Source organism: Haliaeetus leucocephalus, unplaced genomic scaffold (assembly GCF_000737465.1).
Source record: "Haliaeetus leucocephalus isolate CR32 unplaced genomic scaffold, Haliaeetus_leucocephalus-4.0 Scaffold646, whole genome shotgun sequence".
In the NCBI taxonomy this organism is placed as follows: Eukaryota; Metazoa; Chordata; class Aves; order Accipitriformes; family Accipitridae; genus Haliaeetus; species Haliaeetus leucocephalus.
Window position 1 is genome coordinate 3,715,671 of NW_010973082.1, and position 13,561 is coordinate 3,729,231.

The following is a 13,561-nucleotide window of genomic DNA, read 5'->3' on the forward strand; positions in this document are numbered from 1 at the left end:
TGCTGGAGGTGTGCTGGCGCCGGCACTTCCTGCGGGGCGGCGCGGAGCCGCGGCCGGCGCTGCCCTGGCGCGCCTACCTCAGTGGCTGTCACCCGGGCTTCGGGCCGCTGGGCGTGGCGCTGCGGGGAAACCTGGCGGCCCAGTGGTGGGACTCGGCGCTGGCTTTCCGGGAGCAGGTGTTCGCCGTGGATGCCCCGCTCCACGGCCCGCCCGCCGCCGGCTCTCCGCGGGCCGGGCAGGGTCTCCGGCTGCTGCATTCGGAGACGCTGCGCGAAGCCCTCTGGGGCAGGGGCTGTAGCCAGGAGCCGGGCGGACCGTCTCTGGAAGAAGTGCTAGGGAGCGCGGGGACGCTTCGTGAGAGCCTACTGCCCGGTAGGTGCCTCGTCCGTCAGCGCAGGGGTGAGGCTGTTCTCCGGAGAGATCTGGACAGCCCGCTCGCGTTTTTCTTGCGGGGAGCGAAGCAGCAGCACTTCAGGGAATTTTCCAGTTGCGTTAGCGCGCTGGGAAGGTTTCGTCTGCGTACTGTGAGTTTGTGTCCTTTTCAGGGACCTGAGCGGCGTGAACGCCGAAGTGCGCATCGGATGCTTTCCGTTGTAATTGGGGGAAAGGCACATTAAAATCGCAGTTGCCAAAGTACCCGGAGGAATCGGGCTACAGACTGCTGAGCTAATCTCTGCAAAACATTAACGCTAGTGGGACTCCACATATAAACAGTGCGGGTATCATATGTGCTACATTTGCTCTCGGTAGAATTAAAAAAATAACATTTTTTCCTACGGCTACTAAAATTAGCTGTTTGTCTTTCGACAGGTGCCTTGGCACAATATGTTAGCTGCATAGAATTGGTGAACAAAAGACTGCCTTGTGGCCTTGCTCAAATTGGAGTATGCTTTCACTCTATTCCAGAAAGTGAACAACACAACAAAAAGCTTACAAGGTAGAGTAGTAGAGAGATTAATCCTTTTCCATACTTAAGCCAAGTGTTTGCACTTGTTTCACTTTTGGATTATTTTTGAATACTGTCTCTTGCTTTTTCCCTGTTATTTTTGAAGGAGTTAACTTGCTGACCTTGCTATTGTTTAAAGAATAGGCGAAAGGACCACGTCTTTGCTTGCATGGTTTAGTTCTCCTAGAACTGCAGGACAGTGGCTCGATTACTGGTTACGCCAGAGGCTCCAATGGTGGAGAAAGGTAACGGCAGTGTAGCCATGGGAAATCTTGGCCTGCTTCTTTATATCTTAGAGAGAGGGGGGATTAGACACCCTGGTCGGTCTTATGGTGTTATATTGTTAGCCTGTTCTTGTCACTGACATACATATATTTCTCGTGAGAAACCAAAAAACTATTTCAGTTTATGACAAGCCTGTTAAGTAGTTTATAATGTGACTTGCAGAAGGGCAAATGTTTTGTCTTTGTAAGTGATTTGAGATCAAAATGCTGTAAAACAACAGAGAGATTTGGGCTGTAATTTATAAAAATCCTTTGCTGAAAATCACAGACCACCTTGCATTACAGACTTGTTTTTTGTAGTTAATACAGCACGTACAGTAGTGATCATCTCATATCTTTTATTTTCAGTTTGCAGTAGGCCCATCTAACTTCACCAGCAGTGACTTTCAGGATGAAGAAGGAAGAAGAGGATTTAATTTACATTACAGATTTCCTTGGGGGACAGAAACAATAGAAACATTGAAGAACCTTGGTGATACTGAACTGTTACAGATGTATCCAGGGGATAGCTCAAAATTACTTGTAAGGTTTACTGTATTAAAAATTTTTTCTGATAAAGATGATAATGTGTGCGAGAAATGGTTTCTTTGCTGGTCCACTTGCTTAGCATGTGACTGTCTTTTTATTCTCTTGTTGTAAAAGCAGTACAATTGATACTCTGCAGTCAGACCTTTGTTTTCAAAAGCAGATAAAATCGTGTTTTGGAGTTCTTTTGCAAGGAGTTAATTCTTTGAAAATAGAAATGAGCTATGTTGACAAGACAGCTGTTTCAGCTGCATAGCCTTTACCTGTATCTGTGAGTAGATGTCAAGACAAAGTCAAGTCTGTGTTTTGCAGTGTTAAGTTCGCATCAAAAAGAACCTGTAAATGTTTTTTCTTTCTGTAGCTTTTCCAATTCCATATATGTAGAAGTTCATGTGGATTAATGGATGATAAACACTGCAAATGGCTTTATAGAAGTTGCCACACTCAGAAGGGGGAATGGGCTAGAGGGAAACCTTTCCACTGAATATATTGGAGAGGGACAAACTTCTAGTGAATGGCAATGTTTGAAAAGTCAGGCTGAACAGATAAAAGGAGCGTAACTTGGTATTTTACCAGCAAATTGCAACCTTCTCCTCCTCATGACAGTCCTGTCTGTCTTTCCTGGTTCTGCAGCTTATTTGTATACAGAAGGCAGAAGACTGTAATGTAACCTACAAAACTGTGGGTTACGTAGTTGTTTTGGGTTCGCGTGGCGGGCTTTTTGGTGGGGACAGATCCTTGTGGTCTCTTGGAAGTCATCTAGAAACCTCTGAAAGAAAATGCAGAGTTTCAAGTATATTGGCCATAGGTTTAAATTTATGATCAGAGAGGCAGGACAAGAAAATAATCCCATCCTGCTCTGATCTTCTGCTTTCCCCAGTGTTACAGTCTTACCTAGTTACTCTTACACTTTTAAGATTGCTGGTAACTTTTAAAAATATATGTCTGATTGTATTTTAAATGTAATAAGGGTGCTTGAGCTCAATGCCTCATTATACTTCTAAAGTAAACAAAAGGCTTTTGGGGACAGTCTTTGAGGTACACCTTTGCTGGTTTTTTCCTCTTCAGGGCCGAGATGGAAGGAAGAATGTTATTCCTCATGTTCTGTCTGTGAGCGGAAATCTGGACCGAGGAGTATTAGCATATCTCTTTGATTCTCTACAGCTAGCTGAGAACCCATTAACAAAAAAGAAAAATTCACAGAGAAAGGTAACTTTCTATAGAAAGTGTAAGGAAGGATGGATGATGGAAGGCAGGGATAGGTCAAAGTACAAAGCCCACAGACAATGTGGTAAATTCAAGCATAGAAATACCTCCCTTTTCCACATGGCTATCTTCTGTTCCCTTCCCCAAGAGGTGCAGACAGAACGCCTCTCACTGGTAGCAATAGGCTGGTCCCATGGGACTGCCTCTGCAGTCCTTTTCACCCACATAAGCAATTTTTCTGTCATTCTGAGGTCACCGTTCCTGCTTTACCTTCTTTCTCTCTGATGAGTAGGTAGGCTCTTGCCGTGCAAGTGATGAAGGAGTCAAGAGGAACTGGAATGTAGCTGCTGTGCATGGGAAAGAGGAGTTTGCCTCTTCTGGCAGCATTTGAAGGTTGCTGAGAAGAGTAGAAAAAGTGGGTCGTGCTTGGTAGTGGGGCATTTCCCCAAGGACCATCATTATTCCCACTTTTACCCTGGTTTTCTGGAGTTAGAGTACTAGCCTTCAGAGAGCACTTGTTAGTCAAACAGTCGTTTGGTCTTTAAGACCAGGCAGTAGACTGGATGGTAACTGTCTGCTGGGCTGTCTCTGATCACTCTGGCTTCAATAAAGATGATGGAGCTCTGCTAACAAAACTTCATCTCTTTTCTGGGCCAAAATGGAGTAATTTCTGCCATGCTAATCTAGCTGGCATGTGTGCTGGTTATATAAAATACAGCTTTTAATTCAGGATTGTGCTATGAGAAATTTCTTGCATGTTTAGAACCTTAATTTCAGTGAAAAAAAAATTTAATATTTCCTAGTTCTGTTTAGAATTTCACACCAAATGCATTTAGTAATCTGTTGCTTTTTGTAAAATTATTAGGTACTTAAGCTTCATCCTTGCTTAGCACCTCTTAAAGTGGCCTTGGATGTAGGAAAAGGTCCAACAACAGAGCTGAGACAGGTAGGTTGTAAGAAAGTATTTTAATTTTGAGCACTGACTCTCCATGTAACCTTCTGTTGCAATTCAGACACTGTTTATGTTGGGGAGAATCATGCTGCTACTTTGATTCTCAGAGATTCATGGTTGTACATATTTTACAGTGCTGTTGTGCAGCTTGTGAGTTGTAGCCAAAGGAGACCACTGCAGACAGTGGGTAGTAGATGCCTGCCTTGCATTAACATGCTGCCTTCAGTACTATTAGAGTTGATAACTTGTTCCATGCAAAATTAAGGAAAATAAATAATACAAGCCCTCTCAGCTTCTGGATCTTCCAGAATCATCTTAATGCATGGGTCACATCTTTAGAAGGATTTTTTAAAAGTTTTTAAGTCAGTCATTAAGCTGGTCCCCACAGAAGGGGGAAAACTTACATTGGCATGTTTTTAAATATAAATGGAGATTTAATTGCCAGGCTGCTTTCTACTTTGAGATTATTTCAGCCAGAAAATTAACACCAGCTAGGAATGCTAATACCACACATGCTAGAATTTTAGTGGTTTCATTGTATAGGATTTCAAGCCCTCAAAGACTGTCTTTTAACATTTGTTTTTAAATAAACACAGGTTTGTCAAGGATTGTTCAATGAACTGTCAGAAAACAGAATTTCCGTATGGCCGGGTTATCTTGAAACCATGCAAGTATCTATGGAACAGCTTTATACAAAGTAAGGAGAAACAGTCTTTTGTAAATTAAACTATGAAGGTGAAAGATGACTTTCTGTGGACTAGCGAAAATATGCCTCTTTTCAGTAAGAAGTCATCGAGTGCAGTAACCACATGATTGAAGGCATGTATCCCGAACTATAAACTTGGATTCAATTAGCTTTATTACAAAGAGCAATTTCAGATCATTCATTTTTTAAATTAAGTGAAGTAAAAGCCTTTCACATGTTATTGTTGTTTCTCTGGAACTGTGAAATGCCTTTTAGAGACTCTCCTATTGAAAATACATTTCATAAGATGAGTCATAAGCTTGTAGAATTGTTTCCCACCCTCACCCCCCATTTTTGCATCTGGACTGGTTCTGTTTCATTCTTAAGTACTATTTCAAATAGCACACTGTGTCTGGTCTTGAACTTAAAAGTTCTTCCAAGTCTGGAACCATTTACCTTTAGTGTATGTGATGGAATTATTTGTGCAGATAAAAACTACTATTCCAGTTGAGGGCTTCATATATGATATGTTGATCAGGAGTGAATTTTGAGCATATCGCTGCTCATGTCAGCGGATCTTGAGCATAGTGATGAGTATTTTTTCCCGAGAGAAAATAAATATGACTATTTGTTCTGTGCAGTAGTCTTCAAAGTGAGTCTGGCTATTAAATAACAGAAGAAAGATATATTCCGCTTCTACAAAAATACTCTTGTAATAGGTCAGCAAATAACATTCTTATGTACTAAAGTAACTAAATAATTTAAAGAAATGTAATCAGGAAAGCAAGGAATGGCAACAAGAAAACTGGTGTCTTCACACTGGACTTAGTGCAGTATAGCAAAAATAAGTATTTACAGTTTATGGTCATTTGTACATAACTTATCTGAGTTTTTTGTACACCAAAAGCAGTAACAGGTGTGCTCTTTTCTTTGTAGGTACGATGAGATGAGTGTTCTCTTCATGGTCTTGATAACTGATGCCACTCTAGAGAATGGAGTGGTCCAGCTGAGAAGCAGAGACACCACCATGAAGGAAATGATGCACATTTCTAGGCTGAAAGACTTTTTAACTAAGTATGTAACATCAGCCAAAAATGTGTAAACTTAAATTAATTGAATAAAAGGAATTTCTTAAACATCTGTGCCTGAACTTGCTTCTACGGTGTCATGGACTCAATGGTTTCTCTGCAAATGGTTCTGCTAAAACTTGGTGGTGCATGTGTTTTCTGTGAAATCTAGACCTTCTAGGTATTCCAGGTTACCTTGAAAAGAGGGAAGAGAGAAACTTGTCCCTTGTTAGCAGGGCTAACCATATTCTTTTTCATGTCTTCAGTTTTACTATCTAATTGAAAATACTCCATCCTAGCCTAAAAATTCATCTTTCATCTGTGTATTGCTGACACAATTATAGTCTCTGCTGGAAAATGGTATTTTATATAAAAGACTTCAAAATCTTAAATTTTTAATAACATCAGTATTTTTGTACTGTTTATAGGAATGTATGTTAATCACATGGCCTCAGTTGTTCAACATTTAAGCTACTTCATCTTGCACTTGATAAACATAAAAATCAGAAATACATTATCAAGAGTAACAGATGAAATAGAAATAAATTTTAGTTTTTGACAAGCATTTTTGTGGACGAAAAATGGCTGTACATAGAAAATGGTGGAAAAAGGCTAATGTGTGACCATATTTATGCTGTACCCAAGTGTTGTAGTCAGAATCAGATACAGGAGTTTGCATTGATATGAAATTGATTCTGATCTTCTGTAGACTTACTATGCGTGTACAGCTTGTTAAGTCACTGTATTAAAGTGCTTTAAGGTGTATGCAACAAGGCATGCAGCCACAGATAGTCATCAGTGTCATGAAACACAAGAACTTGCCTTAAAAATGTCTTCTGTTAACATGGTGCTTATTTAACTATGTACAGGTTATTTGTAACAATAATATTAATTGCTGCATAGCGTAATGCTAGATATAATGCAAGGTTAGCATAGTGTGACTGCATGACTTACTGAACTCATGGAATTCTACATAAGCGGGCTATGGAATGACATTAAAAGAACCCAGAAACATCTAAGAAACGGCCTGTAGCAGGATGGAGAATTTGTTTTGGAGTTAACTGTCCCAAAAATTAATTTTAGCATCCTATCCCTACTCTGAGAGCTGAAGTAATGTTGAACTGAGAAATAGCCATCCTTGCTGCTAGGTAACAGCAGATAGCAGGTACAGAGGCCAAATATGGATCCTCTAGTATGTGCCTAAGAGGACAACACAGTTGGGATTTTTTTTTTTAATACTTGACTAAAGCCTTTTGATTATCTTATGTTTGCATACAATCCAGTTTTTACTTCAGGAGAGTTGTTAAATATACAGGAACTTGGGGGTCTGGGTGAAAGCTTTACATCATTATTCCTTTCTGTTTATTAATCAGATGCATATAACGCCAGACTTTATATTGTGTCCTGTAGGATCTTACCTGACAGTGATTGCATTGTTTTGTTTCATTTTGGTTTTTATGGTGCTATTTGGGGAATAAGGTGCTGTTTGTCTAATGGGATTGCTACTGGAGTCTTTGTTAATTACAGTTTTTATCTGTTCTGCTTTTTCTTTTGAATTGAAGTCTTTAGAGATTATGACTTGGGAGTTTTGCTTGCTAGTAAAGAATGAGCTATATTGTCTGTCCACAAAATAATTAGGCCAGGAAACTACTATCTAAACATCATCTCTGTGCAGACTTGGTGGTATTTAAGACATCTGAGGATGGAAAGTTTCTTTAAAAATATGTGATTAAGTTAATCACGAGATCTTACCTTGTACTCAATGTCTGATGAAGACCTTTGAATAGACTGTAGCACATGCCGCCTTCTCTGCTAAAAGGCAGAATAACATAATTTACAATTCCTTTTTTGGTACAGAGGCACAACAGAAGAATTAATATACCATCAGCAACTTGGTCACTAATAACATCTCCTGCGTGGTTTCATAATGAGGCCATTGAATTTTTGGATCATAGGATGGTGATAGGCTTTTTACTTGGTTTTTTTTGTGTGCTTTTCCCCCTCAAAATTAAGTCTTAAAGTTATTTTAATTTCTCTGTAGTAAGCAAGCACTTTCGGTATGTAACTGCTACTATAAAACCCCTGCCCCCCCCCCCCAGCAAAATCCCCCCAAAACATATTTGTGCACATCAGATGTTCCAATATTATAGCTTGATGTTTTCACCTTTTTCATCTTCTCTTCTAATAACAGAAAAGTTGACATACTCTTCTTCTCGTTTAACAGGCTCTGTATTAAAGATGATGAACAGCAGTTAACTCAATGACAAGAGACTGACCAGATGGGGTTTTTGGTTTTGGGTCTTTTTTATAATAATCTTGAAACAAAGCAGTGAGATTCCATATTGAATATATGCTTTCTGTAGCGTTCATGGGCCTTATCAGAGGTATTGTCACTGTCCTTGCAGGCTATGTGGGTAGAGTGCTGATTGATATCTGGCATGAGCAGCTGCACAGAGCACTGAGCTAACACAGCAGAGCAGTCAGGATTCTACCTGCCTGCTACGTGAACAGGAAGGCAGATTTGTTCGGAGATAATTACTCCCCTTTTGATATTTAGAAACAGGAAACATAACACCTTTGCTGTTGGTTTGTTTCGGAGGTTTCTTTTTTGCTTGAAAATACTGATATTCATGTATAAGGCAAATTACAAGATAATAGCATCTTGGCTTTCATGTGATGTCTTCATTATTGTGTATTTTCTGCAATTGAAGTTGTACAATGTCTTAACTTAGGTCAGTTGCTTTGCTCATAATTTCAGTTTGAACTGACTTTGAGACTTGTCAAAGTTAAGAAACATGGAATAAAGAACTCTGTACTGAACAATCTTGAACAGATACAGGAGCTACGTAAGTTTTATTGTTCTACAACATGCATATAGCCAACTTTTGTCTCTTAGTAAATGGGCATGGCATCTCTGATCTACTTAACTGTCTTTTAATTTTGTTTTCCTTTGTAATGGCTACTTCAATCCTCACCATGAGTTACCAAATGCAGTTCTTCATTTTACTTCTGTTTACAGTAGATTTTTTTATAGAACTTCAATTAATTTAACTGGTTGCAGTGTTGGCTGCGTGGCTGACAGGTAGTGCCAAATATGGACCCTGAGGGACTTCAAATAATGCCTCTGCCAGGCACAGTCAGTAGTAGTAGTAGCTCACTGAGTGACAGTAGGTGTCCCCTTCTGCTGCTTTTGCAGTACCTGAAGAAATTTGCACATAATAGCTACAAATAGTATAACAGCATTCTTCAACTAAACTCCCACAAGTAAGTTTCATGACTGCATGGGGAGTAACATGAACTTACCAATCTCTGTGTATATGACGTAGTCTTCAGGCTCTTCCGCATTCGTTGTTGAAGTAAAGCCAGTTGAGGACCTAGTAGACTTAAATTTTTCTGCAAATTGTAAAAGAAAAACAAACATATGCCTGTATACATATATCAGTTTTTCTTAGAGGGAAATAAACAGCTCCATGATATTTTTTGAATTCTTGGAGATCTCATAAAATGTTATTTTCATGGTAAAAATTACTCCTTAACCAAGGGTATTTTTAACAGAATTTCCTTTCTTTACTAAGAACTGTGAGGTCCAATTCCTTCCAACATATATGTGTATTAAATTAGATGTTGCTTTGCTTCCCCCATTGCAGACCTGCCATCTAAAACATAGCTCTGAGGTTTTGCTTTGTCAGTGTCTTGTTAAGTTGCCTGTGCTGGTTAAGAGGACACTTGACAACATCCTAAAATACCAAGTGCTTAACCCTACTCGCCAATACCCTTTAGTGTGTAAATATCATGTTACAACATAAATGAGCACCTCTGGAAAATGAAACAGACATTCAAATAACTCACTTGCTTTATATGAAGGAATTATGAAAAATGGAATTGCCAGAGCAAATCCTATTATGAATAGCAGCAAGATCAGCACAAGAGAAATGATCAAAGGTTGAGAATGGCTTCTCTCTTCTGCCAAAAAGAAAAAAAAAAAAAAGGTGTTTATGCAATGAAATGTTGTTTCATAAGTATTTTCTGTAAATTAAAAACAAGACTTTACATTTCTTTCAGCTTTTGGATTAACTGTGGTTAACGTAACTACTCAGGAGAGTCCCAAGTGCACACTGCCACAGAAGAAGGAAGGGAGCTTCCTGGTGCCAGTAGACTCTCTTTCATAGGGCCAGAGAGAAAAATGGAACCAGACTCTCCCCAAGGAGAGCAAGGTGGACCAGGGGTGTCTTGCAAAAGTCAATCTTTTACAGTCATCCTTCATGGTCACTTGAACCTCTACTACTGCCTAGGCTGCATGGAATTCTATCTTTTTCCATTAATTTAAAAAAAATATTTTTTTATTGTAAAAATTATATTTTGAACATTACATTGCATGAACAAAACTTCTGGCTAAAAAACTTGCATTGTTACAACATTCTGAATTTTGTGTGGTCCCTATTTATCAACAGTGGTAAAATGTTTCACACATGCATACCTGCTAATGTAAAGTTGAAACTGTTGCTGTATTTTGTATTATTGCGAAAGCTATTTTCAGCTCTGCATTTATAGGTTCCAAAGTCACTAGAGGAATTAATAAATAGAAAAATCACAGCTGCTTCATTCTTCTGCATCTTCACTGGGGGAGAAATGCTTTGTCTGCCTTTGAAGAACATGTATGTGATAGGAAGAGAGCCATTTTCTGAGAGACAAGACAGGGTCACGTTCTGGCCTTCCTTTGCTTGAGAGGTGGGTGAGCTCAGCACTGGTTTGGAAATTGGCTCTGTAAAAAGAAGACTGAAAAGTCTGCATCACTGAGTACAGGACAAGCTCCAAAGCAAGACTCGGAGTTAAGCTGCAACATTGGCAAATGAGACAGGCATCAAGGATGGAGGGCTCAGTGAGCCAGATCAGAATAGCACCGCCGACTCCTAAGGAAATAATAGCCGTTTGCAGTAAAGTTCAGCTCCGCAATCGAGGCAGGCACACAATGCAATCCAAAACAGTACCTGCTGCAAACAAAACCCTGACTCCTGCTGCTGCAGATACATTGCATCGGACACGGCTATGTGCCCCTGAAATAAAATGTGCTGAGAAGGTATACAGCAAGACATACCTTTAAGGGTGAAGTTGAGACTTTTGCTGTATTTTCCGCCACTGGAGATGTTATTCTCGGCTTTGCATTTGTATTCACCCACATCACTGGCAGAGTTGATAGTCAAGTTAAACAAACCGGGGGTCAAGTCTGGCCTATTTAAAGTGGATATCTTCTGACTGTGTTTAAACAATGTGTATCTGACAGGTGGAGTTCCAGAGTCTGAGTGGCAGGAGAGGCTCACGTTCTGGTTCATCACTACATTCAAAGTCCCCTGAACAGGTATGAGCCTGGGATTGGACAGCATCTCTGGAAAGAAGAAACTTCTGAGTGAATTCACTGCGCCTATCGTCCAAGAAACTCTCAGATTTTTCCCAAAATATGTTGAGGACCAGGCTATACTTATTTCTGTTGAAATAGGGGCTTACATTTTTTTTCCGCCTCCAGTAGCGGGCAACACAACTTTATATTTTTCAAAATCAGTATGCAGCTTGAAACACTTGATGAAAAATGCATGTCTTCATACAAAAGAGAGCATATACGCACAAAGCCAACAGGTATATCCAGATGAACTAAGAAAAAAAACTTTTGAACTATAGCAGCAATGAAAATAATAGAAGCGTAGAATATAAATATTATGGGACATTAATTGTAGGAGAAAGTAACCTTATATGCTAGTTGAGAGGTAGTATGTGAATCTGAAAGTAAAAATGGTATTTTATTTGTGGCTGTAAACAGGTAGAATTAACCTTGTGTAAGTAGATTGAACTTTTGAATAGTAGCAGCAGGAGCCTTGATGGTCTATCAAATCAGTTTGCTTTTGTGATATTTTACAAATACATTTGTAATAAAAACTTGTAAGGTCTTTTCATAGAAAATGGTAATAAACTAGTCATGACTAAGATAAGTTATGACACTTCTAGAAGAGAAAAAGTTTTAACAACTTAAAGCAATTTTGACTGTACATACATGTCAGCAAAGAGATAGTTAACTTTGTATAGCAACATGTAAACTGCCTCACTGCACAGACAGGGGTGACAGATTTAATTTTACATGAAGGTTTTGGCCATTTTTAAATCCCTCCCCCATTTTTTTGTTATCAGTTTATTTCAGCACATATCCTAAAATCAAAAAAAAAGAGAACCTACCTTTGCCATTTGCAGTAGTTTTCTGAATCTTCTGAGACATTTGAACTAAGAGAAGAAAAGAAAGCTTTCAGACAAGAAACAATGGTTCTTGTTTAGAAGATTTGTAATATGTAAGAAGTATGTCCTTGGCTTACGGTAGGCAAACAGCAGAACTGTGAGAAAAAACATTTTCTTTGCGCAAGACGGCTGGTGGAGTTACATTAATGAGATCTCTGAGGAGTGGCTCTACGGGTTGAGGAAGTCCTAGTGCTGATCTTCACTGATGTTTGTGTAAAGACTTTTGTCATATTCCACTTATGTTTAGCCTATGGCAGACAGAGCAGTGAGCAGCAGCAAAAGCTGCAGAGTGATTAACAGCAGTTCGGGATACAGTTGAATGTTACATAGAGTTGTTCTAAGATGTAGCTGACCAAATCAGCAGTTTTCCATGTGAGAGAGCTGTGTGGTAGAACCATGCTGCCATGCAGTATACAAGACTGTATATAATTTTTCTAGCACTGTTCTTATAAGGGAATGAGTTCACTGATTCATATCAAACAGTCACACAGCTAGAGATAATGCAAGTGATTGTGTGGCTGAGACTAAGGCAGTATGTGGTAGTGGTTTTTTTAGCAGCAATATAATTAAAAAAAAATTGTCAAAAAAAAAAGCATCAAATCTATAGAAGTTTTAAGATGCTAATATTTATAGCTAGCCAGCTTGTTAGGGAAATACTTTGTTCAAACTTCAAATACTAAGCTGTGAGGAAATGAGATCTTGTACTAGAAGGTACAAATCTCATCACGAACTTGAGTTCAACACCACTGCGGAAAAAAATTTGATGACTAATTTGATTATCTAATCAGTAATACAAAGCTACACGATTACAGTAAGTAGATGTTCTTTATTTGCCATCCTCCGGGCAAAGTAAATGTAATCTTTAGCTATATATGGGCATTGCCGTCCAAAGCACCCTAGGCCCTGTTGTGTGTGAAGAAGTAACTACTTCTACAGAATGAGAATGCCTTAAAAGTTTTGTTGTAATCCTTGCCTTATTTCTTTGTCTCTGTTTTCTGAAGGTAACAAGACGTGGCCCTACAGAGTCTGTCTGCTCCTCTGTAATACAAAATCCCTCTGAAAGCCTGGTGTGTTGCAGCATGGTAGTTTCCTCACAGAATTTTGTGCACAACTTCCTTCCTCAGTTTTTTTCCCTCTAATTTCTTTTAAGACAACGTCCACCCTGCCCTCACAAATGTTTCTTATGTGGAAGTGCTGACAGCTAACCACAAGAGTGGCCTATTTTTTTTTTGCAGCTGGCAGGAAGCGTCTTTAAAAATGCAGCTGTCACGAGAAGAACTGGGAGCATTCGTGGGCTTTCCTGTTGTGGGACCCTGGTCTTTGTCAGAAAAACCACAAAAAAAGTCCTTAAGACGCTCGCAGCCGGGTGATGGAGGCAGAGAGGTGTCCCGAAAGCCGCGAAGGAGCCCGCTGTCTCGCCCTCCTGTCAGGAGGAGGAGGAGGCGGCGGCGGCGTCCGGCGGGAGCCTGTTAAGGGCTGTGGCGCGAAGCGATTTGGCGGTACTCTGCCTCTTCTTGTGCTTGCGGGAGGTGAGGAGAGCTGGGCCGCCCTCCTTTCCCCTGGGGCGAGGAGAGCTGGGCCGCCCTCCTTTCCCCTGAGGCGAGGAGGGCTGGGCCG

General features: G+C 39.9%; 2 protein-coding genes across 2 annotated transcripts in view; one reads left to right on the forward strand and one right to left on the reverse strand.

Annotated features, from left to right (window-relative positions):
• The window catches only part of POLG2 (polymerase (DNA directed), gamma 2, accessory subunit), a 5,908-nt gene extending 172 nt beyond the window's left edge, over nucleotides 1–5,736 (forward strand). The window contains exons 2-9 of the mRNA XM_010578738.1: nucleotides 9–372; nucleotides 811–937; nucleotides 1,086–1,191; nucleotides 1,579–1,752; nucleotides 2,824–2,964; nucleotides 3,827–3,907; nucleotides 4,510–4,610; nucleotides 5,535–5,736. Coding sequence (XP_010577040.1) covers nucleotides 9–372; nucleotides 811–937; nucleotides 1,086–1,191; nucleotides 1,579–1,752; nucleotides 2,824–2,964; nucleotides 3,827–3,907; nucleotides 4,510–4,610; nucleotides 5,535–5,700 — 1,260 coding nt within the window. The 3' untranslated portion in view covers nucleotides 5,701–5,736. The remainder of the gene's footprint in view (nucleotides 1–8; nucleotides 373–810; nucleotides 938–1,085; nucleotides 1,192–1,578; nucleotides 1,753–2,823; nucleotides 2,965–3,826; nucleotides 3,908–4,509; nucleotides 4,611–5,534) is intronic.
• MILR1 (mast cell immunoglobulin-like receptor 1) lies at nucleotides 4,619–11,927 on the reverse strand. The gene is made up of 8 exons (XM_010578739.1): nucleotides 11,888–11,927; nucleotides 10,761–11,048; nucleotides 10,143–10,427; nucleotides 9,515–9,628; nucleotides 8,969–9,058; nucleotides 7,830–7,892; nucleotides 7,418–7,474; nucleotides 4,619–5,260 (listed from the first exon to the last, which is right to left on the reverse strand). Exons 1-7 carry the CDS (start codon nucleotides 11,925–11,927, stop codon nucleotides 7,425–7,427), a joined length of 930 nt encoding a protein of 309 aa, XP_010577041.1. The 3' UTR covers nucleotides 4,619–5,260; nucleotides 7,418–7,424.
• Between the last annotated feature and the right edge of the window lie 1,634 nt (nucleotides 11,928–13,561).